Source organism: Babylonia areolata, chromosome 6, assembly GCF_041734735.1.
Source record: "Babylonia areolata isolate BAREFJ2019XMU chromosome 6, ASM4173473v1, whole genome shotgun sequence".
Taxonomy (NCBI): domain Eukaryota; kingdom Metazoa; phylum Mollusca; class Gastropoda; order Neogastropoda; family Buccinidae; genus Babylonia; species Babylonia areolata.
The window spans coordinates 54,376,523-54,401,522 of record NC_134881.1 but is presented as its reverse complement, the minus strand read 5'-3'; the positions used below and the strand labels follow the sequence as shown (position 1 = coordinate 54,401,522).

The 25,000-nt window shown below is 44.9% G+C and overlaps 1 protein-coding gene across 2 annotated transcripts in view; it reads left to right on the top strand.

The window, feature by feature from the left end:
* The first annotated feature begins 13,460 nt into the window (after window positions 1-13,460).
* The window catches only part of LOC143283162 (xaa-Pro aminopeptidase 1-like), a 65,214-nt gene continuing 53,674 nt past the window's right edge, over window positions 13,461-25,000 (top strand). For both annotated transcript variants that reach the window (XM_076589317.1, XM_076589315.1), the window contains exon 1: window positions 13,461-13,607. In XM_076589317.1, coding sequence (XP_076445432.1) covers window positions 13,556-13,607 — 52 coding nt within the window. In that variant the 5' untranslated portion in view covers window positions 13,461-13,555. The remainder of the gene's footprint in view (window positions 13,608-25,000) is intronic.

The window sequence follows — 25,000 nt, the reverse complement described above, 5'->3', positions numbered from 1 at the left end:
GCAGTGTAAAATGATAAAATTGTGGTCGCATGAAGCTGAGGACATGTCATGGTGTCCCAAAAGAATGTGAACAAAGGCAGCTTGAGTTGTTTTAATTGAAACTGGGCTCACATCATCAGATTGGGAATGGAGAGGGAGTATATGTCAGATCAGGTTAGGCCAAATGAACAGCCATCCGCATGTAATGCCCCTGTCAAAAAAGAAAAGAAAAAAAAGAAACCTCTTTAGATTAGGGTTCAGGCATGTAATGCGTGCACGCATAGTCTTTGTGACTTTTTCCTTCTTAATTTTGTGATTTTTTTTTCCTGTGACTTTTTCCCCTTCTGTGACAAACCTACCGATTCACTGTGTGTCAAAGCCTGTGTCTCTGAAAATCGTTTATTGTACAATGCTGTCAGTCTATTTGTTTCCTATTGCTGTCTTTCTGTCTTCTTTTCTGTCTTGATTAATGAAAATAGAGCCATACTAACAGAGTTCTCGGCGTACAAGGCTGTGGTGCCTGAGAGAAGTGGTTACGGAAAAGTTGTAACGCTACAGGACCGTTATAATATGTATAACTATGGTTGTGGCAATATACAGAGCTATGGCACTATGGAGCTCTGCTGAAATACAGTTGTTGCTCTCGCGATACAGACCTGTGGTAATATGTATAACTATGGTTGTGGCAATATACAGAGCTATGGCAATATGGAGCTCTGCTGAAATACAGTTGTTGCTCTCGCGATACAGACCTGTGGTAATATGTATAACTATGGTTGTGGCAATATACAGAGCTATGGTAATATGGAGCTCTGTTGAAATACAGTTGCTCTCGCGATACAGACCTGTGATAATATCATGTATAACTATGGTTGTGGCAATATACAGAGCTATGGCACTATGGAGCTCTGTTGAAATACAGTTGCTCTCGCGATACAGACCTGTGGTAATATGTATAACTATGGTTGTGGCAATATACAGAGCTATGGCAATATGGAGCTCTGTTGAAATACAGTTGCTCTCGCGATACAGACCTGTGATAATATCATGTATAACTATGGTTGTGGCAATATACAGAGCTATGGCACTATGGAGCTCTGCTGAAATACAGTTGTTGCTCTCGCGAATGTTTGGCGGTGTATAGATAATGGTTCCGTCCACTAAGAACATTCGTAATATGTAGCCGATGCATTATAGACTTTAATACACAAAATTCTACGAATACTAATCTGTTTTGTAAATAGTCAAAAGAATGTCGCGTCGCTTGGAAAAATAAAAAGAAGAAAAAAAGATGATAGCTTTTCGTGTACAATAGGTTACTAGGTGACAATGCTGGAGGGTCCATTTCAGTGTTAAAACCACAGCTACTGTTTATCGTTTGGACATACAGCACTGAGTTCACTGGAAAAAAAGGCTTTTAAAATCCGATTCAAAAAGATAAATTCATTGAGCACAAGATAACACACACACACACACACACACACACACACACACACACACACACACACACACACACACACACACACGGCTGGATACATAAAAGAACAGTCAATCTATTAATAGATACATAAATAAACCAATAAATTTTGAATCCATTCACAGACAATCGATCGATGTATCAAATCAAACTAAACATCAAGTCATCGTTGAAACACCACCACAGGTGGTCACATCAGACCCACAGCACGACCCACGAACCACGGCGACCGAAAGCTGCCAGCTGACCCCAGCAGTCCACACACACATACACACCCACATACACAACACCACCACCACCACCACTTCACAACTCCACCGACACGACTGATCTGGAACCGTCAACTGTAGACTCGTCACCAGGCATCTCCTGTGTTTTCCTGAGACACACCACTCCCCAGAGCGAAAACAATGGCTTCACTGAACAATCACACACACACACACACACACACACACACACACACACACACACACATCCACAGGAAGCCCCGTCTGAACTTGGAAACAGACAAGCTGTGTATTTCACGCTTTAGCTGGCAGTCCACTCAGAGGGAGTCTATCGAGCTGAACGGCTGACCTGTCGTTAGCTTAGAGGCCTTTCTCTGTAAGCCGCTCTGTAAACACTCACCTGTAACTGCTTGCCCAGTCGATGCCGACTTCTTAATAGCTGTGCGCCCACTCGGAATTAATTAACTCGGCGTGTTGGCACCCGGGGTGGATGTAGTATAAAGGGGTGGGCGAAGAGGAAGACCTTGGCACCGCCATGTTGCTGTCGTAAATGAGAAGGAGCGTCACACTTTCTCACACACGGGCAGGAGAGGGCACATTGCTGGGATCCAAGATATAGAATAGTATGACGGTGATGATGCTGAAATTTAGCTTGCATTTTGGTGTGGTCACTTATCTCTTTATGAATATATTTTTCATTTGTCTTATTTCGTTTGGGACTAATGCTTTATTCACATGGCAGACTCATCGTTTGGGACTAATGCTTTATCCACATGGCAGACTCATCGGTTGGGTGTCACGCTACGGCTGACCGAATGACAGACAGACGGACTTCTGCGTTCACTCGTATGCACACGAGTGGGCTTTTACGTGTATGACCGTTTTTATCCCGCCATGTAGGCAGCCATACTCCGTTTTCGGGGTTGTGCATGCTGGGTATGTTCTTGTTTCCATAACCCACCGAACGCCGACATGGATTACAGGATCTTTAACGTGCGTATTTGATGTTCTGCTTGCATATACACACGAAGGGGGTTCAGGCACTAGCAGGTCTGCACATATGTTGACCTGGGAGATCGTAAAAATCTCCACCCTTTACCCACCAGGCGCCGTCACCGTGATTCGAACCCGGGACCCTCAGATTGACAGTCCAACGCTTTAACCACTCGGCTATTGCGCCCGTCACACAGACAGACGGACGAACGATGACAAAACTCAACAATGAATCTGTCAGCCCTCCGCACCAGTCGGAACAACCAGACCCCACTTTTTACATTAAAAAAAATTAATAATAATAATAATATTTGGTATTTTCGAACACGAAATTCAATAAAACAATACTGACACAACTACCCCTCTCACGCGATTACAAACACACAAAAAATATAGTCTGCTGTGCTCAGCCTCTGCCACCGCAGTCCAGAATACACCAGCGGTCAGGAATGGATGGGAGAAGGGAGATAGTAAGTTGGGGGACAGCACTTACCTCAACACAGCGACCAAGTTCTTCCAGCCGACGCTGTTGTCGTCGTCGCTGTTATCGTCGACGCGGTTGCGCCGCTGCCACAGAACACTGCCAGTCCCGCACCATGCAGACCTCCCGCCAGCCCACAGCCACAACCAGCAGAGGAGTGGAACCGTCCAAACGGGCACAATGGAAGTAAAAACCTCAGACAGGTTATGTGAAAAACCTGAAACTGGTGTTCCAGCTGTTGCAACACCCGCCGACAAATGACGACAACCTGCTGCTTCACAACAGCAGAGACATGGGAACATCAACCCCCAAAACCCCTGGTCGAAATGACTCTCACAGCAGTTGACAGTGGAGTGCACGAAAGATACAGGAACAAATCAAAAACCAAAACACAACTCACTGACGCGAGTTGGTTCGCACGTGGGATTCGGGCCTAACGTGTTGCCAGCCTACTGGCGGCTTACAGAAATATGTCAGCTAAGGGGAGTCTCACATTCTGGATATGTCGACGCGTGACATTGGGACTAATGCTTTATTCACACAGCAGACTCCTCGATTGGGACTAATGCTTTATTCACACGGCAGACTCCTCGTTTGGGACTAATGCTTTATTCACACGGCAGACTCCTCGTTTGGGACTAATGCTTTATTCACACGGCAGACTCATCGTTTGGGACTAATGCTTTATCCACATGGCAGACTCATCGTTTGAGCACAAGATAACACACACATTAACACACACGCACGCACGCGCGCGCGCGCACACACACACACACACACACACACACACACACACACACACACACTGATGGCTGGATACATAAAAGAACAGTCATCGTTTGGGACTAATGCTTTATTCACACGGCAGACTCATCGTTTGGGACTAATGCTTTATTCACACGGCAGACTCATCGTTTGGGACTAATGCTTTATTCACATGGCAGACTCATCGTTTGGGACTAATGCTTTATTCACATGGCAGACTCATCGTTTGGGACTAATGCTTTATTCACATGGCAGACTCATCGTTTGGGACTAATGCTTTATTCACACAGCAGACTCATCGTTTGGGACTAATGCTTTATTCACACGGCAGACTCATCGTTTGGGAATAATGCTTTATTCACACAGCAGACTCATCGTTTGGGACTAATGCTTTATTCACATGGCAGACTCATCGTTTGGGACTAATGCTTTATTCACACGGCAGACTCATCGTTTGGGACTAATGCTTTATTCACACGGCAGACTCATCGTTTGGGACAAATGCTTTATTCACATGGCAGACTCATCGTTTGGGACAAATGCTTTATTCACACGGCAGACTCATCGTTTGGGACAAATGCTTTATTCACATGGCAGACTCATCGTTTGGGACAAATGCTTTATTCACATGGCAGACTCATCGTTTGGGACAAATGCTTTATTCACACGGCAGACTCATCGTTTGGGACGAATGCTTTATTCTTATGGCAGACTCATTGTTTGGGACTAATGCTTTATTCTTATGGCAGACTCATCGTTTGGGACTAATGCTTTATTCACACGGCAGACTCATCGTTTGGGACTAATGCTTTATCCACATGGCAGACTCATCGTTTGGGACTAATGCTTTATCCACACGGCAGACTCTCAATGTTCTGAACAGCGTGATGAGTTTATACTTTGGTCAGGCACTTGCTGGGAGTCTCTCTTTCTCAAAGCAATGTGGTGTAGCTTGTATGGATAACCCCGCATGCTCGAAACTGCACCTCCTTGAAACTGAAACCGAAGTTGATGTTCATAAATGAGTTTCAGTTTCAGTTTCAGTGGCATCCAGCAGTGAATGGTTGGAGCAGAACCCCAGTGGTAAAGCGTCAGCCTTGGAAGCGAGAGAATCTGAAGACACAGGATCCAACACTCGCCAGACCTTGAGTGGTGGTCTGGACGCTAGTCCTTGGGATAAACCAAAGTCCCGTGCGCAGCATGCACTTAGTAAGAGAACCCACCGCAACAAAAGTTTTGTCCCTGGGAAAATAAACTGCGGTCAGTATCCACTCCAATACACACGCGTGTGCGTGCGCGTGAGTGAAGCCTGACTGAACGACAGGAAACGAATGATGAGCACCCAAAGGCAGCTGTCACCTAGCTCTCCCCAGGTAGTCAGCCTGTTGTGCAGATGACTCCATGTTTGTAAAGTGTTTTGAGTTTGGTCTATGACCCAAGATGGGCGTCATATAAGTATCTGTGACAGAATATGTCTGTTGATGTAGTGCAAGAATGTCAATTGCTAAGGAAAAATTACTTATTAACTCACTCAGTACGGCCAGTCCTCTCTTCTCCTCTACACAGACCCCTCGGATGTCCAGTGGGTATCTGAATGACCCAACCTTTAGCTTCCGTCGTCAGAATTGTGGTATTCTTTGTCAACATTCACCTCTTCAGTATAAGAGCCTTCCACTTGCAATATCTTGATGGTGGTAATTGGGGTGAAACGCTGTTAACGTCCTCTCTTTCGCCGTTCGTATGGAGAGAGTTGATGTGTATTTGCGTGTTTGCGCGAATGGGCTTTTTTCTGTCATTTACAAATCAGTCAGGCGGACTTCTGGTCCAGTGTACACCACTATCCAGGATTCAAACCCTGTTTGGACATGGTGAAGGGCTGGGGAAAGGCACTGTCACCATTTCTTTCAAAATGAAATGAAATTATGGTACTTAGAGCCTCGCCGACCACTAAGGCCATCTCAAGGCTATCGCCGCGTTAATAACTACTACAAGGCTAAAAAAAGAAACCCAAACAATTAAAACGAGTCACCACTTCAAACTTTCCACTCAAAGTTAAAAAAAAAACTTCCATAGTTTAAAACCTTCAAATCTGGTTAAAAATGTTCACTTCTTTTAAGAAGTCCATCAGCGCCCACGGAGGGACATCACGAAACAAGGTCTTCAAAGAAACCGCCGTGTAATGTCTGTGTCTAACGTCATGCAGATCCCAACAGTCAAGGAGCACGTGCCATTTCTTCCCTCACTTCACCCAGGTGTGATCGGGTACCTGACTTTGGGAAGGTTAAAAGGGTGGAGGGAGAGGACTGGGCCCCGCCTCCCTGTGCCCAGCTCTAGACACACCATTCCATTACAAGGCAACAGGACATTCAATCTTTCAACAACAAGAAAAAAAAAAAGAGAGGCAAGGCCTTCAAGACTCACTTGTGATACACTTAAAAAAAATATAATCGTTAAAATGTGTCCTGTATTTGTTAAAACGCTTCGCGTTTAAAAAGAAAAAAAGTCCTAACCAGATTCGAACCCCGCGTGTTCGGGTGAGAAGAAACTGCCTTATCCATTACACTATCGTGGCTAAAAAAAAAATCATGACAGTGTTCGGTGAATTATGGAAACATGAAAATAGCACCTTCCACAACTGATTCATGAGCATGTCTTGCAGTGGACAGAAGAAGAAATCAGTGAAGCGAAAAGAAACGAAACAGTGAACAAGAAACATAAGTCGTTACTCTGTACAAAACGTAGACACGTATTTAACAAAACATTTTAATTAGGTGTTCGCGTGTTGTAAAGGGAAGGCTAATGGTGCTAATTTCTTGCGTTCGCGTGTTGTAAAGGGAAGGCTAATGGTGCTAATTTCTTGTGTTCGCGTGTTGTAAATGGAAGGCTAATGGTGCTAATTTCTTGTGTTCACGTGTTGTAAATGGAAGGCTAATGGTGCTAATTTCTTGTGTTCGCGTGTTGTAAATGGAAGGCTAATGGTGCTAATTTCTTGTGTTCGCGTGTTGTAAAGGGAAGGCTAATGGTGCTAATTTCTTGTGTTGTAAATGGAAGGCTAATGGTGCTAATTTCTTGTGTTCGCGTGTTGTAAAGGGAAGGCTAATGGTGCTAATTTCTTGTGTTCGCGTGTTGTAAAGGGAAGGCTAATGGTGCTAATGCTAATTTCTTGTGTTCACGTGTTGTAAATGGAAGGCTAATGGTGCTAATTTCTTGTGTTGTAAATGGAAGGCTAATGGTGCTAATTTCTTGTGTTCGCGTGTTGTAAATGGAAGGTTAATGGTGCTAATTTCTTGTGTTCGCGTGTTGTAAAGGGAAGGCTAATGGTGCTAATTTCTTGTGTTGTAAATGGAAGGCTAATGGTGCTAATTTCTTGTGTTCGCGTGTTGTAAATGGAAGGCTAATGGTGCTAATTTCTTGTGTTCACGTGTTGTAAATGGAAGGCTAATGGTGCTAATTTCTTGTGTTGTAAATGGAAGGCTAATGGTGCTAATTTCTTGTGTTCGCGTGTTGTAAATGGAAGGCTAATGGTGCTAATTTCTTGTGTTCGCGTGTTGTAAATGGAAGGCTAATGGTGCTAATTTCTTGTGTTCGCGTGTTGTAAAGGGAAGGCTAATGGTGCTAATTTCTTGTGTTCGCGTGCTGTAAAAGGAAGGCTAATGGTGCTAATTTCTTGTGTTCGCGTGCTGTAAAGGGAAGGCTAATGGTGATTATTTCTTGTCAAATATTCATCGTTGACTTCGTGGCTGCATTCTGCTTAAGGCCTCAGTTTCACCCCCACCGCCTCTCCCCTCCCCCCTCTCACACACGCTTTAACTCTCTCCATACGAACGGCGAAAGAGACGACGTTAACAGCGTTTCACCCCAATTACCATCATCAAAATATTGCAAGCGGAAGGCTCTTATACTGAAGAGGTGAATGTTGACAAAGAATACCACAATTCTGACGACGGAAGCTAAAGGTTGGGTCATTCAGACACCCACTGGACATCCGAGGGGTCTGTGCAGAGGAGAAGAGAGGACTGGCCGTACTGAGTGAGTTAAACGCACCGCACCGCAAAAGAAAAATGAGAATTGTTGCCAGCTGGTGCACGGAAGAACGTGTCTGCCTGGTCCAGATCCCCTGAGAACCAGAGTGAGCATTTCATGATCAACGAGTGTGACGTTTCTTTCCTTCTTCAGCTGGTAGCAGGTGTCTTTGAACTGGGGTCCTACATTTCAACCTGCATCGTCACCACCTGCAATGGTCAAATGGTTAGAGGGCTGGATTCTGGCCCGAGGTTCCTGGCAGTGGTCAAATGGTTAGAGGGCTGGATTCTGGCCCGAGGTTCCTGGCAGTGGTCAAATGGTTAGAGGGCTGGATTCTGGCCCGAGGTTCCTGGCAGTGGTCAAATGGTTAGAGGGCTGGATTCTGGCCCGAGGTTCCTGGCAGTGGTCAAATGGTTAGAGGGCTGGATTCTGGCCCGAGGTTCCTGGCAGGGGTCAAATGGTTAGAGGGCTGGATTCTGGCCCGAGCTTCCTCAGTTCAAGCCTCGTCGCACCTGGTGGGTAAAGGGTGGAGATTTTTCCCGTCTCCCAGGTCAACATATGTGCAGACCCCCAAGTGCCTGAACCCCCTTCGAAGGCATACGTAGGCAGAAGATCAAATTGGCACGTTAAAGATCCTGCAGTCCATGTCAGAGTTCGGTTGGTTCTGGAAACAAGAACATACCCAGCATGCATCCCCCCCCCCCCCCCCGAAAACGGAGTATGGCTGCCTGCATGCCTGGCAAATAAACAAAAACGGTCATACACGTAAAATGTTACATGTGTGTGTGACTCTGTGTGTGTGTGTGTGTGTGTGTGTGTGTGTGTGTGTGTGTGTGTCTGTGTGTATATGTGTGTATGTGTCTGTGTGTGTCTGTGTGTGTGTGTGTGTGTGTGTGTGTGTGTGTGTGTGTGTGTGTGTGTGTGTGTGTGTGTGTGCGTAACTGAAACCTGACTGAATGACACAGGAAACGAATGATGAGCGTCCAGTGGCAGCTGCAAGTCGGCTCTACGCACGCGCGATTTTTGTGTATATGCACGCGTGCGTTCGTGTGCACACAAGTGCTTCTGTGTGGGTTTATATGTGTGCGCTGGCGGCGTGTGGGTGCGCGTGCAACTGTTTGCTTGGTTGCGAGTTTGTATGTTAGTATATGCGCGCGCGCGTGTGTGCGAACGTGTGCGTACAAGCGCACACACGTGTGTGAGTCCTCGTGCACGTCATGTAGGTTCTAATGCCCCCTGAAACGTTAAACCTCTTTTATACATACCGTACAAACAATGACAGTGATGTAAAAAAGACAAAAAAGACACACAAAAAGAAAAGAAAAAAAAAAGCCCAATCGCGCAAAAACGCAAATTTGATAAGTACTTCTTCCTTAACAGCTGACAGCATTCGTGTCCTTCATCAACAGACATATTCCATCATGGACACTTATACAACGCCTATCTTTGGGCAGAAAGATTATCACGAAAATTCTCGAGTCACAGTGGCACTGGTTTTTCACCTCCCCGGATTCGTACTCCATACAAACAGCCTGACGTGATGAAATGATATTCAACGGACATGATAGTTGGGCTCTCTGTCAGTGGATGTCTGTGTGACAACTGTCGGATGAATGGGCAGGGGGCGGGGGGTGGGGGGTGGGGATGAGCCGGGGACGGGGGGTGGGGGGGAGTGGGGGTATGATTTGAGGACTGGGTGGTGGTGGTAGGGGTTGTCTTTCTCTTTGTCCCTTCTTGTTTGCTTTTATGCAGTACTTTATTTTTTTTTTCCAGTTAAACTGGTTTGGGGTCAACTTGCCATACCTCCCTCCCCCCCCCCACCTCCTCCTCCCCATCTCACTGTAGCGAGCTTCTTCAAACACTCACCAAGCTGTTCTGTCTTACGAGTTGGCAAAGCGGGTCTTCGTCGTTCGTTTGACAAGTGGATTCAACACGACAAACATATATCATGACACTTCTTGCCTCGCCCTCTGCGAAAACCAACTGCTGGTGTCGTTATTGTAACTTGCTGTGACTTGTCTGTGTGTAAGTTGCATCTCTCAGCAGTAAGATCAACAACAACACCACCACCAACAACAACAACATTAAGAAGAAGAGGAAGAAAGAAGTAAAAATTTGTTCGATGGCGTGGTTTCCAATCCAGTTAATGCTCATAGCTTCTAACATGGTCCAGTCCAAATCCAACAGGACGTAAAACACCACGCAAGCTCTCTGTTAACACAAGCACCTACTGGGTTCAAACATATAAATTGATACTCATATACCAAACTACATCAGCACATTTCCAAACCTACGCTTGTATTAAAATGAAATGAAATTAAAAAAACAACTTTTCATTGAGCAAACGTCACACACACACACACACACACACACACACACACACACGCATGCATGCATGCATTTACCGGTTTCTACAACATGACATCACATCAAAGTACATAAATACTCGGTGCACTAAAAACAGGACGACGTAAAAACTAATACTAAAATACTTCGCGACAAACAGACTTCGGTTTATCCGTTGTGCTCGGAACAGGCATGTTTTACGGGGAAGATACGTTTTCAGTTTGAACTGAGAGAACAGGTTAGGGTGTTTTTGTCTGAAAGGGGGCGTGGGGTGCGCTGTTTATTGGAAGAGAAACTGTCATTGCAGAGTGTGTGTGCATAGACAACAGCCAACCAGCAGCAGACAGTGCACACTTTTTGGTGATCATGGTTATTGACACTGTACATCAAGAGCATGTGTTGACTGTGACACGGTACATCAAGAGAGCATGTGTTGACTGGTATTCACACGAGGATTTATCCTGCACGTGGATGATGACTGGTATTCACACGAGGATTTATCCTGCACGTGGATGATGACTGGTATTCACACGAGGATTTATCCTGCACGTTGAAGGAACGTGGCAGAATGGTCCAGACGCTCAGCTGTCAATACAGAGAGTCCGTGAGGGCGTGGGTTCGAATCCCGCTCCTACCCTTTCTCCCAAGTTTGACTGGAAAATCAAACTGAGCGTCTAGTCATTCGCATGAGATGATAAACCGAGGTCCTGTGTGCTGCACGCACTTCACGCACTGATAAAAACCACCCATGGCAATTAGAGTGCTGTCCTCTGGCAAAATTCTGTACAAGAACTCCACTTTGATAGGTACACAGATATATAAGCATGCACTCAAGGCCTGATTCAGATGAGTATGGTCGGTTTGAAAAATATTTCCCATAGTTTATTCAGATTGATGTCCCATAATATGGCAGAATACTTTTTGCTATTCCTGGTATATGTATTCATCAATGTAACTTCCATACTAAACAGAAGAAGATCTTATTTCAACCAAAAATGATCAAATGACTGCCTTTAATTAATGAGTCAATTTGTCTAATAAAAGTGCTACGTTTTGTGAATGAGAAATACGTATGTAGCAGTTGCATAACTGCCGAAACATCTCGGCTTCATTAGAATTTTTGTGCCTTGCTTGAAGAGCATTGTTATTTAGGTTATAACGTGTGAAGTGAACTGATTTTTCTTATTTCTGAGTAAAGTTTAGTGTCAATAGACAATGTATTTCAAAAGAGAATAATTTTGTTGAGATTTACCACGGCACATACATACATACATTGCATTGTATTGTACTGTATTATATTGTATTGTATTGTTTTGTAATACCTTTTTGTCACAAAAGATTTCTCGGTGTGAAAATCGGGGTGCTCTCCCAAGGGAGAGCGCGTCGCTACTCTGAGTGCGCCACCCAATTTTTTGTATTTTTTCTTTTTCTGCCTGCAATTTTTATTTGTTTTCGTATCGAAGTGGATTTTTCTACAGAATGTTGCCAAAGACAACACTTTTGTTGCCGTGGGTTCTTTAACGCGCGCTAAGTGCATGCTGAATGACTAGCGTTCAAGGTCTAGTGGAAGGGGAGAAAATACTGGCGACTGATGGATTCTAACCGGTACGCTCAGATTCTCTCGCTTCTTAGGCGGACGCGTTACCTATACGCCAATATTCCACATATATACATACATACATACATACATACATACATACATAGACAACCGAAACACAGTGTCATTACACAGACTCACGTGCACACGTGAGCGAAAAAGTGGTTAGTGATCATTTTGAGTCTGACCTACTTTACCTTTCCCAGAGTAACAGAATAACTGAAAAATTGTAATGTCATGAAAAGGGTGCAGACAACATGTTTCTAAACCGATGACCCATTAACTCACTCAGTACGGCCAGTCCTCTCTTCTCCTCTACACAGACCCCTCGGATGTCCAGTGGGTGTCTGAATGACCCAACCTTTAGCTTCCGTCGTCAGAATTGTGGTATTCTTTGTCAACATTCACCTTTTCAGTATAAGAGCCTTCCGCTTGCAATATTTTGATGATGGTAATTGGGGTGAAACGCTGTTAACGTCGTCTCTTTCGCCGTTCGTATGGAGAGAGTTAAAGAGGAAATAAGTATGGTGAAGAGAGACAGCCACAGAATAAACAGATTTTCTTCAGGCATCTGGTTAATGATGCGTGACGAATCAGACTTTTCTGGATAATGCGACAGTCTTCAACCCTGAAAATTTATGCCGTTCACCAGCATTCTTCTGAACAAAAAAGTGACAGCAGTGCAGCATCATAATTTATGTTACTTAATGCAAAACCGTTTACAAGCGTCATTTTGTTTCTCACTCAGTATCAAGCAGCGCCAAGGTCAGAGCCGCCTTGCACTGGACCAGGACATAAGAAGGAGGGGGAGGAGGAGGACGAGGAGGAGGAGGAAGATTGGTAGGAGGAGGAGGAGGGAGAGGAAGAGGACAAGGAGGAAGACGAGAAGGGGGAGGAGGAGTTCGAGCAGGAGGAAGAAGAGCAGGAGAACGAGGACGAGGGGAAAGGAAGAGGAAGAAAAAGAGGAGGAGGACAAGGAGGAGGAAGAGGAAGACGAGAAGGAAGCGCAGAAAGAAGAGGTGGGGGAGGAAGAGGAGGAGGAGGGGGGCGAGGAGAAGGAAGAAGAGAAGGAGGAAGAGGAGAAAAGGAGGAGGGGGAGGTTGAAGAAGAAGAAGAGGAGGAGGAGGAAAGAGGAAGAAGAAAAGGAGGAAGAACAGGAGGAGGAGGAAGAAGAGAACAGGAGGAGGAGGAAGAAGAAGAGGAGGGGGAAGAGGAAAGAGGAAGAAGAAGAGGAGGAAGAAGAGGAGGAGGAGGAAGAAGAAGAGGAGGAGGAGGAAGAAGAAGAGGAGGAGGAGGAAGAAGAAGAAGAGGAGGAGAACGATGACGAAGAGCAGGAAGAGGATGCGGACTGGGAGGAGGAAGTGGTGTCAGTGGAAGAGGAGGAAAGAAAGAAAGAAGGAAGAAAGAGAACAGGAAAGAAAAAAAAAGAAAGAAAGAGAGAAAAGAAGAAAAAAAAAGAAAGAAAGAAGAAAGAAAGGAGAAATAAAAGAAACAGAAAAACAGTGCAACACAGAATTTCGAAAACAAGAGAACTCAACCCGATAGTGGCGGAGTACATAATCCGAATCATCCAGAAGACAAACAGATACATGTATAAACTGCAGTAGGCCAACAAAGTGTGACTCTCTTGTCAGAGAGGTGTTAGCTGGGGCACGGAGGATAACAAGATGTCTGCTGTGACGGCTTTCTGTCTATTGTGCACCTGTGTGCTGGCCTCAGGTAAGCTGTATGCTATCTATGCACAGCCCAGTGCCCAGCCTGGGGCAAGGGTCGTCCTCTTGGGGTAATGTTCAACTTCAGAATACTAAACTCAGGGGGGCTGTTTAGACGAAAAACAAAGGGTGTCTTAGGCTCACCTCGATGCGCTAAGTTGAATGGAACCCTCAGCTAAGCTGTACGACCACTACTTTCCCATGAAACTGCGACAATTTTATACACAGTAAGCTCAGCCGATCACAGCCAGAGCAACCACCTGCAAGCCAATTTGACTGCTGATCACGCGGGTGGTCGCGTCATCAATCTCTGTGTGTTTTCATTGCAGTCAAAATGGCGTGCAGGTGGGGAAGGAGTACTCAGCTTACTGTGTATTTGTCGCAGTTTCATGGGAAAGGAGTGGTCCTAGAGCTTAGCTGAGGGTTCCATTCAACTCAGCGCATCGAGGTGAGCCTAAAACACCCTTTGTTTATCGTCTAAACAGCCCCCCTGAGTTCAGTATTCTAAAGTTGAACATTCCCTGGACATTCACCAACGTTGTGCGCGCAATGTTTCATCGAACGTAGGCCGTTTTTGTTGTTGTTGTTGTTGTTGATGTTTTTCTTTTTTTAAATTCTTGTTTTAATCATTTGTCTTCCATGAATCTTTCATTATCTTAATCAGAATTATTTTTGAGTGTATTCACTTAACCTTTTCAATTAATTATTTATCCATGCTTAATTATTTTATCCGGTTTTATAGCCGAGTGGTTAAAACGTTGGACTTTCAATCTGAGGGTCCCGGGTTTGAATCTCGGTGCCGGCGCCTGGTGGGGAAACAAGAACGTACCCAGCATACCCCCTCCCCACCCCCCAAAACGGAGTATGGGTGCCTATATGGCGAGACAAATAACCAAAACGGTCACACACGTAAAATGTTACATGCCTGTCCGAGTGTGTATGTGTGCATGCCTGAAATCTGATTGAATGACAGGAAATGAATGATGAGCGCCCAGTGGCAGCCGTCAGTCGGCTCAGTCCAGGTAGGCAGCCTGTTGTGCAAATGACCCCGTGTTTGTAAAGCGCTTAGAGCTTGGTCTCCGTCCGGGGATAGGCGCTATATAAGAATCCATATCGTATCATATCATATGTCAACGTTTGATGGGAAACCTATGGCTTGCTGTCATGGTCTGATCGTGTGGCGTTAATGCATCGGTCAGGTATCCTCTTTTTTTTTTGGATATATATATATATATATAGTTTTGTTTACAGTGGATGTGGTGTAGCGCTTATGGATCAGCTCCTTGAAACTGGGTGGCCTCATGCATCTTGTGTTTTGTTAGCGAGGTGGTCTTGTTGACTTTTGTTTTGTTAGCGGGTTGGTCTTGTTGACTTTTGTTTTGTTAGCGGGTTCGTCTTGCTGACTTTTGTTTTGTTAGCGAGATGGTCTTGTTGACTTTTGTTTTGTTAGCGAGGTGGTCTTGTTGACTTTTGTTTTGTTAGCGAGGTGGTCTTGTTGACTTTTGTTAACGAGGTGGTCTTGTTGACTTTTGTTTTGTTAGCGAGGTGGTCTTGTTGACTTTTGTTAACGAGGTGGTCTTGTTGACTTTTGTTTTGTTAGCGGGTTGGTCTTGTTGACTTTTGTTTTGTTAGCGGGTTGGTCTTGTTGACTTTTGTTTTGTTAGCGGGTTGGACTTGTTGACTTTTGTTTTGTTAGCGAGGTGGTCTTGTTGACTTTTGTTAGCGAGATGGTCTTGTTGACTTTTGTTAGCGAGGTGGTCTTGTTGACTTTTGTTAGCGACGTGGTCTTGTTGACTTTTGTTTTGTTAGCGAGGTGGTCTTGTTAACTTTTGTTTTGTTAGCGAGGTGGTCTTGTTGACTTTTGTTTTGTTAGCGGGTTGGTCTTGTTGACTTTTGTTTTGTTAGCGAGGTGGTCTTGTTGACTTTTGTTTTGTTAGCGAGGTGGTCTTGTTGACTTTTGTTAACGAGGTGGTCTTGTTGACTTTTGTTTTGTTAGCGAGGTGGTCTTGTTAACTGTTGTTAGCGAGGTGGTCTTGTTGACTTTTGTTTTGTTAGCGAGGTGGTCTTGTTGACTTTTGTTTTGTTAGCGGATTGGTCTTGTTGACTTTTTGTTTTGTTAGCGGGTTGGTCTTGTTGACTTTTGTTTTGTTAGCGGGTTGGACTTGTTGACTTTTGTTTTGTTAGCGAGGTGGTCTTGTTGACTTTTTGTTTTGTTAGCGGGTTGGTCTTGTTGACTTTTGTTTTGTTAGCGAGGTGGTCTTGTTGACTTTTGTTAGCGAGGTGGTCTTGTTGACTTTTGTTAGCGAGATGGTCTTGTTGACTTTTGTTAGCGAGGTGGTCTTGTTGACTTTTGTTTTGTTAGCGAGGTGGTCTTGTTAACTTTTGTTAGCGAGGTGGTCTTGTTGACTTTTGTTTTGTTAGCGGGTTGGTCTTGTTGACTTTTGTTTTGTTAGCGAGGTGGTCTTGTTAACTTTTGTTAGCGAGGTGGTCTTGTTGACTTTTGTTTTGTTAGCGGGTTGGTCTTGTTGACTTTTGTTTTGTTAGCGGGTTGGTCTTGTTGACTTTGGGTTGGTCTTGTTGACTTTTGTTTTGTTAGCGGGTTGGTCTTGTTGACTTTTGTTTTGTTAGCGGGTTGGTCTTGTTGACTTTTGTTTTGTTAGCGGGTTGGTCTTGTTGACTTTTGTTTTGTTAGCGGGTTGGTCTTGTTGACTTTGGGTTGGTCTTGTTGACTTTTGTTTTGTTAGCGGGTTGGTCTTGTTGACTTTTGTTTTGTTAGCGGGTTGGTCTTGTTGACTTTGGGTTGGTCTTGTTGACTTTTGTTTTGTTAGCGGGTTGGTCTTGTTGACTTTTGTTTTGTTAGCGAGGTGGTCTTGTTGACTTTTGTTTTGTTAGCGAGGTGGTCTTGTTGACTTTTGTTAACGAGGTGGTCTTGTTGACTTTTGTTTTGTTAGCGAGGTGGTCTTGTTAACTGTTGTTAGCGAGGTGGTCTTGTTGACTTTTGTTTTGTTAGCGAGGTGGTCTTGTTGACTTTTGTTTTGTTAGCGGATTGGTCTTGTTGACTTTTTGTTTTGTTAGCGGGTTGGTCTTGTTGACTTTTGTTTTGTTAGCGGGTTGGACTTGTTGACTTTTGTTTTGTTAGCGAGGTGGTCTTGTTGACTTTTTGTTTTGTTAGCGGGTTGGTCTTGTTGACTTTTGTTTTGTTAGCGAGGTGGTCTTGTTGACTTTTGTTAGCGAGATGGTCTTGTTGACTTTTGTTAGCGAGATGGTCTTGTTGACTTTTGTTAGCGAGTTGGTCTTGTTGACTTTTGTTTTGTTAGCGAGGTGGTCTTGTTAACATTTGTTTTGTTGGCGGGGTGGTCTTTTCGACTTTTGTTTCGTTTGCGGGTTGGTCTTGTTGGTCTTGTGTTTTTTTGCGGGATGGTCTTGTTAACTTTTGTTAGCGAGGTGGTCTTGTTGACTTTTGTTTTGTTAGCGAGGTGGTCTTGTTAACTTTTGTTAGCGAGGTGGTCTTGTTGACTTTTGTTTTGTTAGCGGGTTGGTCTTGTTGACTTTTGTTTTGTTAGCGAGGTGGTCTTGTTAACTTTTGTTAGCGAGGTGGTCTTGTTGACTTTTGTTTTGTTAGCGGGTTGGTCTTGTTGACTTTTGTTTTGTTAGCGGGTTGGTCTTGTTGACTTTTGTTTTGTTAGCGGGTTGGTCTTGTTGACTTTGGGTTGGTCTTGTTGACTTTTGTTTTGTTAGCGGGTTGGTCTTGTTGACTTTTGTTTTGTTAGCGGGTTGGTCTTGTTAACTTTTGTTTTGTTAGCGGGTTGGTCTTGTTGACTTTTGTTTTGTTAGCGGGTTGGTCTTGTTAACTTTTGTTTTGTTAGCGGGTTGGTCTTGTTGACTTTGGGTTGGTCTTGTTGACTTTTGTTTTGTTAGCGGGTTGGTCTTGTTGACTTTTGTTTTGTTAGCGGGTTGGTCTTGTTGACTTTGGGTTGGTCTTGTTAACTTTTGTTTTGTTAGCGGGTTGGTCTTGTTGACTTTGGGTTGGTCTTGTTGACTTTGGGTTGGTCTTGTTGACTTTTGTTTTGTTAGCGGGTTGGTCTTGTTGACTTTTGTTTTGTTGGTAGGTTGGTCTTGTTGACTTTTGTTTTGTTCGTGGGTTGGTCTTTTTTACTTTTGTTGGCGGGTTGGTCTTTTTGACTTTTGTTTCGTTGGCAGGTTGGTCTTGTTGACTTTTGTTTTGTTAGGGGTTAGGTCTTGTTGACATTTGTTTCGTTTGCGGGTTGGTCTTGTTGGTCTTGTGTTTTTTTGCGGGATGGTCTTGTTGGTCTTGTGTTTTTTTGCGGGATGGTCTTGTTGGTCTTGTGTTTTGTTAGCGGGGTGGTCTTGTTGGTCTTGTGTTTTGTTAGCGGGGTGGTCTTGTTGGTCTTGTGTTTTGTTAGCGGGGTGGTCTTGTTGGCCTTGTGTTTTGTTAGCGGGGTGGTCTTGTTGGCCTTGTGTTTTGTTAGCGGGATAGTCTTGTTGGCCTTGTGTTTTGTTAGTGGGGTGGTCTTGTTGGCCATGTGTTTTGTTAGCGGGATAGTCTTGTTGGCCTTGTGTTTTGTTAGTAGGGTGGTCTTGTTGGTCTTGTGTTTTGTTAGCGGGGTGGTCTCGTTGGCCTTGTGTTTTGTTAGCGGGGTGGTCTTGTGTTTTGTTAGCGGGGTGGTCTTGTGTTTTGTTAGCGGGGTGGTCTTGTGTTTTGTTAGCGGGGTGGTCTTGTTGGCCTTGTGTTTTGTTAGCGGGGTGGTCTTGTTGGCCTTGTGTTTTGTTAGCGGGGTGGTCTTGTTCGTGCCTTTGTCACGGGCGGCTAGCAGGAGCTGTGCGGCGTTGTGCGCGAGAGCTTCCCTCGTCTTCATCTGCAAGCCGGGTTGCAGATCCCACGTTCGCTCACATCTGCGAGTGCAGTGACCTTTTATGTGTTCGGCCTTTGTTGTTGTTTTTGTTGTTGTTGTTTTTTCCTTGCCTTATACGCTGCCATACTCCGTTTTCGGGAATGCGCATGCTGGGTATTTTCCTGTGGCCACAACCCGACGGACGTTGACATGGATTGCGGGAGCTTTAACTTTCGTTGAAGTTCAAATTCTGCACGCGGTGATCGAATACCAACGGTCATAACAAAATGTAGGTCTACCTGACGAAGCCATGATCCCGTGTGCAGCTGGCATTTATCGCACGTAAAACTACCCATGGCGACAAGAAGAAGAAGGAGAAGAACAACAAAAGAAGAAGAGAAAGAAAAAGAACAACAACAGCAAAGCAAGAACAAGAAGAACAAACAGATGGCAAGCCAATTGTCGTCGTGCATTGCACCTCACATGAACGTCATTGCTGTGTGACTTAAGACGTCTTCAGGAGCAGCGGGATCACACACACACACATAAACACACACACACACACACACACACACACACACACACTCACACACTCACACACACTCACACACACACACTAACTCACACACACTCACACACACTCACACACACACACACTCACACACTCACACACACACACACACACACACACACACACACACACACTCACACACACACACACACACACACACACACTCACACACACACACACACACACACACACACACACTCACACACACACACACACACACACTCACACACACACACACACACACACACACACACACACACACACACACACACAGTGACCCGTTTGGGGTGAGATCGTGCGAGTCTGGCCTCCCGAACTTTGGGCCAATGGTAAACTAGGTCAGGACCAGAGTAGGTCAGGTCACGGAATAATGCTGACAGACAGTTTGGTATTCACACACACGCACGCGCAAAGACACACATACATACATGCGTACATACATACACATACACAAATGACACTCACAGAGAGAGAGAGAGAGGGGGGGGGGGTGAGGGGGGTGGGGGGGCTGAAAGGGATAGAGACCCGATAGGGCTGAGATCGTGAGTGTGGCGACCCGGACTTTTCGCCCGATGGCAAATGAAGTCAGGATGCGCTTCACGGAATTATGCTGACAGACTTTGGTATTCACACACACACACACACACACACACACACACACACACACACACACACACATACAAAAGACACCCAGAGAGAGAGAGAGAAAGCGAAACGAAACGAAACGAAACGAATTTTTATTTTACCAGGGTAATGAGATAAGTAAAATATGTTGTTTTTTTCACTCAGCCCTGGGACATAAAAGAAAGGAGAAAAGAGGTATGTGGGGGGTAGGGCTACATCAAAGAACACATGGACGCAGAACTGTTAACAAGAAATATATCAGGGACAAATTTCACTGAAAATCACAAAAAAGACTACTAAAAGCGACAAACTAAAGAACTCTTTATCTCCAACCCTGCCCGAGTATCATTCCCTCCAATCCCATGCACATAGTGAAAGCCTTAGATTTCAACATTCAGTCGTGAATATGATGATAATCAAAGAGAGAGAGAGAGAGGTCTGAAAGGGGTAGAGATCACACTGATGTATGCTACAAAGCGAGGGAAACGCCACATGAGAGTTTGGATTGGCGGTTTGTTTAGAAGTGAATCGTCTCCATCTAAGTCAGTTCAATGCAATTGTCAGAAAGGACCCTCAATTGTTCGGGTCATCTCACACTGTAAAGGTAGTACCCCCCTCAATTGTGCGGGCCATCTGACAATGTAAAGACACTATCTATCTCATTTAGAAGTAGTAGTAGTACTAATTATAACAATAATAATAATGATACGTATTCATATAGCGCTGAATCTTGTGCAGAGACAAATCAAAGCGCTTTCAAACCAGTTATTCACACGCTTGCATAACTCAAAACTTGAGAAACTGAAGACAAAGAAAAGGCAGGGGAGGGAGGCTGTCTTGGAAAGAGGTGGGTTTGAAGGCCAGACTTGACAGAGCTGAGTGAGGAGACCTGACGGAGCAGAAGAGGAAGTTCATTCCAAATGAAAGGTCCAGAGACAGAGAAAGAACGGCGGCCGACAGTGTAGTGTTTGAATTTGAAAGGGTTGTTCCTGGCAAAATTCTGTAGAAAAATCCACTGCGATAGGAAAAAAGAAATAAAACTGCACGCAGGAAAAAATACAAAAAAAAAGGGTGGCGCTGTAACGTAGCGACGCGCTCTCCCTAGGGAGAGCAGCCCGAATTTCACACAGAGAAATCTGTTGTGATAAAAAGAAATACAAATACAAATACAAAGTAAAAACCCCGGTAGTTGCCAGAATCGAACTCGGAGACCCTCACTTCCACCCAGATATCTCATCCACGAGGCCCCCAGTCTGCGTCCAGGAGGTCTTCTTCTTCTTTTTCTTCTTCCTCCTCCTGCTCCTCCTCCTTCTTCTTCTCCTTCTTCTTCTTGTTCTCCTCCTCCTTCTTCTTCTTATTCTCCTCCTTCTCCTCCTCCTCCTTCTTCTTGTTCTCCTCCACCTCCGCCTCCTCCTCCTCCTTCTTCTTGTTCTCCTCCTCCTCCTCCTCCTTCTTCTTCTTCTTCTTGTTCTCCTCCTTCTCCTCCTCCTTCTTCTTCTTGTTCTCCTCCACCTCCGCCTCCTCCTCCTTCTTCTTCTTGTTCTCCTCCTTCTCCTCCTCCTTCTTCTTCTCCTTCTTCTTGTTCTCCTCCTTCTCCTCCTCCTTCTTCTTCTTCTTCTTGTTCTCCTCCTTCTCCTCCTCCTTCTTCTTCTTCTTGTTCTCCTCCTTCTCCTCCTCCTTCTTCTTCTTCTTGTTCTCCTCCTCCTCCGCCTCCGCCTCCTTCTTCTTCTTCTTCTTGTTCTCCTCCTTCTCCTCCTCCTTCTTCTTCTCCTTCTTCTTCTTGTTCTCCTCCTTCTCCTCCTCCTTCTTCTTCTTCTTCTTCTTCTCCTCCTCCTTCTTCTTCTTCTTGTTCTCCTCCTTCTCCTCCTCCTCCTTCTTCTTCTTGTTCTCCTCCTTCTCCTCCTCCTCCTTCTTCTTCTTGTTCTCCTCCTTCTCCTCCTCCTCCTCCTTCTTCTCCTTCTTCTTCTTGTTCTCCTCCTTCTCCTCCTCCTTCTTCTTCTTCTTCTTGTTCTCCTCCTTCTCCTCCTCCTTCTTCTTCTTCTTGTTCTCCTCCTTCTCCTCCTCCTTCTTCTTCTTCTTGTTCTCTTCCTTCTCCTCCTCCTCCGTCTTCTTGTTCTCCTCCTTCTCCTCCTCCTTCTTCTTCTTCTTGTTCTCCTCCACCTCCGCCTCCTGCTCCTCCTCCTTCTTCTTCTCCTTCTTCTTGTTCTACTCCTTCTCCTCCTCCTTCTTCTTTTTGTTCTCCTCCACCTCCGCCTCCGCCTCCTTCTTCTTCTTCTTCTTGTTCTCCTCCTTCTCCTCCTCCTTCTTCTTCTCCTTCTTCTTCTTGTTCTCCTCCTTCTCCGCCTCCTCCTCCTCCTCCTTCTTCTTCTCCTTCTTCTTCTTGTTCTCCTCCTTCTCCTCCTCCTTCTTCTTCTTGTTCTCCTCCTTCTCCTCCTCCTCCTCCTCCTTCTTCTTCTTCTTCTTCCCATTCTCCCTCTTCTTCTTCTTGTTCTCCTCAGCCTCCTCCGCCTCCTCCTCCTTGTTCTTCTTCTAATTCTCCTCCTCCTCTCCGACTTCTCCTCCTCGCTTCGTTCATGGGTTGCAACTCCCACGTTCACTCGTATGTATGAGAGGGTTTTTCTTTTTACGTGCAGGACTGTTTGTACCCCCGCTGAGGCGGCAGCCATATTCCGTTTTCGGGGGGCATGCATGCTGGAATATGTTCTTGAAGCCATGTTTGATTTTTATGTTTTCGGACTTGCTTTGCTTTGACTCAATAGTTTTTGAGATTTTTGTGAATACTCAAAACTTCATCAAAACTATACAATCAGTAGTTTTGGTATATAGGCTATATGCCATATTTCCCCGTGTTTGTACTCTATATGTATCACAGACTTCTCCGCACTTAATAATTATATCCACTGAGAGATAATAAAAGTTATATGCTGAATCTGATTCTGATTATGGGGATCTTTTACGTGCGTAATTTGATATTATGCATGTTGAAACACAGAAAACGAAAGGGTGTTCAGGCACTTGCTTGGTCTGCTATATCTGTTTGAGCTTGAAGATCGGGGAAAAAAAAACAAAAAAACAAACAAACAAGCAAACAAGCAAACAAACAACAAAAACTTTAGTACACCGTGAGTTGTGGGAGACCAGGATACGAACCCAGGACCCTCAGATAGGCTATAGACTGAAAGTCCAAGGCTTTTAAACCACCCGGCTGCTGGGTCTGTCACTAATGTTAAGGAGAAAGACTAGAAGGAAAGTGGGACACGTCCCCCCACCCCCTGGCCCCCTCCCCCCGCCCCCCCCTCCCCCACCCGCTCAATGGTGCTTCGCAGTGACACATTGACAATCTGCAAGTTGCGCGCACTGTTTGCAACGAAACAGCTGTTTGCTCAGAGACAACACAAAGTGACGAGAGAGTGTGTATGTGTTTGGGTGGTGGTGGGGGTGTGTGTGTGTTGGGGGTTGGGGGTGAGGGGTGTGTGTGTGTGGAGGGGGGGGGGAGTAACGTGGATGGGTTGAAGGTGGCGGGCAGGAGGAGGAGGAGGAGGAGGGTGTGTGTGTGTGGAGGTTGGGCGGTCGGAATGGGAGTGAGGGGGGCGGGGGATGGTTCGGAAATGAAAATATCAACAGTCAGATATTAGAAAAATATATTTTTACAATATTCAAAATCTTATGTCTACACAGTTTTTTTTACCTTCTTCGTATCTTCCATTTTATTGTTGTATTCAATGCACTTACATACATTGTTAATCATGTGTATTTGATAACATTTCATGTTGATGTATTCACACACAGTCAGGTTGATTTAGTGTCTCACGGGATGGCCGCTGCGTTGGTTTATGTGAAGATAAGCGTCTGCTCTTTTTTCTGTTTTACCTCCCCCTTTTTTTTTCTTCTTTTTTTAACAACAAAGGAAATTGATGAACGAAAATGGGGCCCTTGGTCATGGCTCAAAACAGGACGAGTGAACGAAAATGGGGCTCTTGGTCATGGCTCAAAACAGGACGAGTGAACGAAAATGGGGCTCTTGGTCATGGCTCAAAACAGGACGAGTGAAGGAAAATGGGGCCCTGGGCCATGGCTCAAAACAGGACGAGTGAAGGAAAATGGGGCCCTGAGCCATGGCTCAAAACAGGACGAGTGAAGGAAAATGGGGCCCTGGGCCATGGCTCAAAACAGGACGAGTGACGGGGGGGGGGGAAGAGGTAGTGTGGGAAGGATGGGTGTGTGCGGGGAGGGGGGGGGGGGGGGGTTGGGTGTATACAAAGGTGTAATTAAACATTATGAAACAATGCACATCAATGATGTGTGTCCTTTTTTTCTGTGGTGTTTTATGTGTATATGTGTATTAGAAATGCTGTGTGCGCCGAAAAAAAACAACAAAAAAAAAACAAAGAATTTTGAAAAAATAATCATAAAACCCACTTACCAAAGTGACAGAGCAGCAGCGCAGGGTCTCCTCTGGAGTGTGGCGTCCTGACGACCTAACATCAATAGTTAGTTCCCTGTGGACTGCCGACACTGTGACTGCGGCAAGCAAACCCGGGTGTGACTGTGCATGGGAAACTCAGAATGAGCGGCGTGGGAATAATTATTAATGCCACTGAAACGGTGCACATGATGGGGCAGAGAATAAATAAATGAAGAAATGAATAAACAGATAGATAAAAAAAAAAAGAAAAAAGAAAAAAATGAATACAAATAAATAAACGAATCAACAAAAATAAGATAAATGAAATGAATGAAATTAAACAAGATAATGAAAAAACAAATTCCGGTGCATTACCCCAAGTACCACCACAGAAAGCATTAGAACCAGGCTTTTTTTTTTTGCTTTTTTTTTTTAAGTCTATTTTTTTTGTCTTGTCTTTTCTTCTACGCCCACTCCCCCCGCGCCCCCCCCACACGCCCCCTCTCCCCGCCCTTTTCTTCTCCCCACCCTTTCTCTGTTTTTTTTTTCTTTCTCTCTCTTGAGAGTTCGTGGTGAATGTCTTCATAACACGGGGATAGCCAAGTGTGATGTTCAGTTTGCACTGCATGTGACTTACACCGATGTTTGCGTTGAGCCGTACCTCTTTCCTGTTCTTTGCTTCGTTCGTCTTGCCCGCTACCTCCTTGTCAATTATCACACTGACCTCATTTTTTTTTTTTTGGGGGGGGGGGGGGGGGGGTTCGTTTGTTTTGGATTTTAAAAAAATCTGATTTATTTTTTATTATTTTTTTTTTTTAGTATAGAGACAGAGAGACAAACAAACAGACAGACAGACAGGCCGTCAGAGAGGGAGAGGGGGTGGGGGAAGGAGAGAGACAGAGGCAGAGAGAGAGTCATATAGACATTGGCAGAGAGCGACAGATATA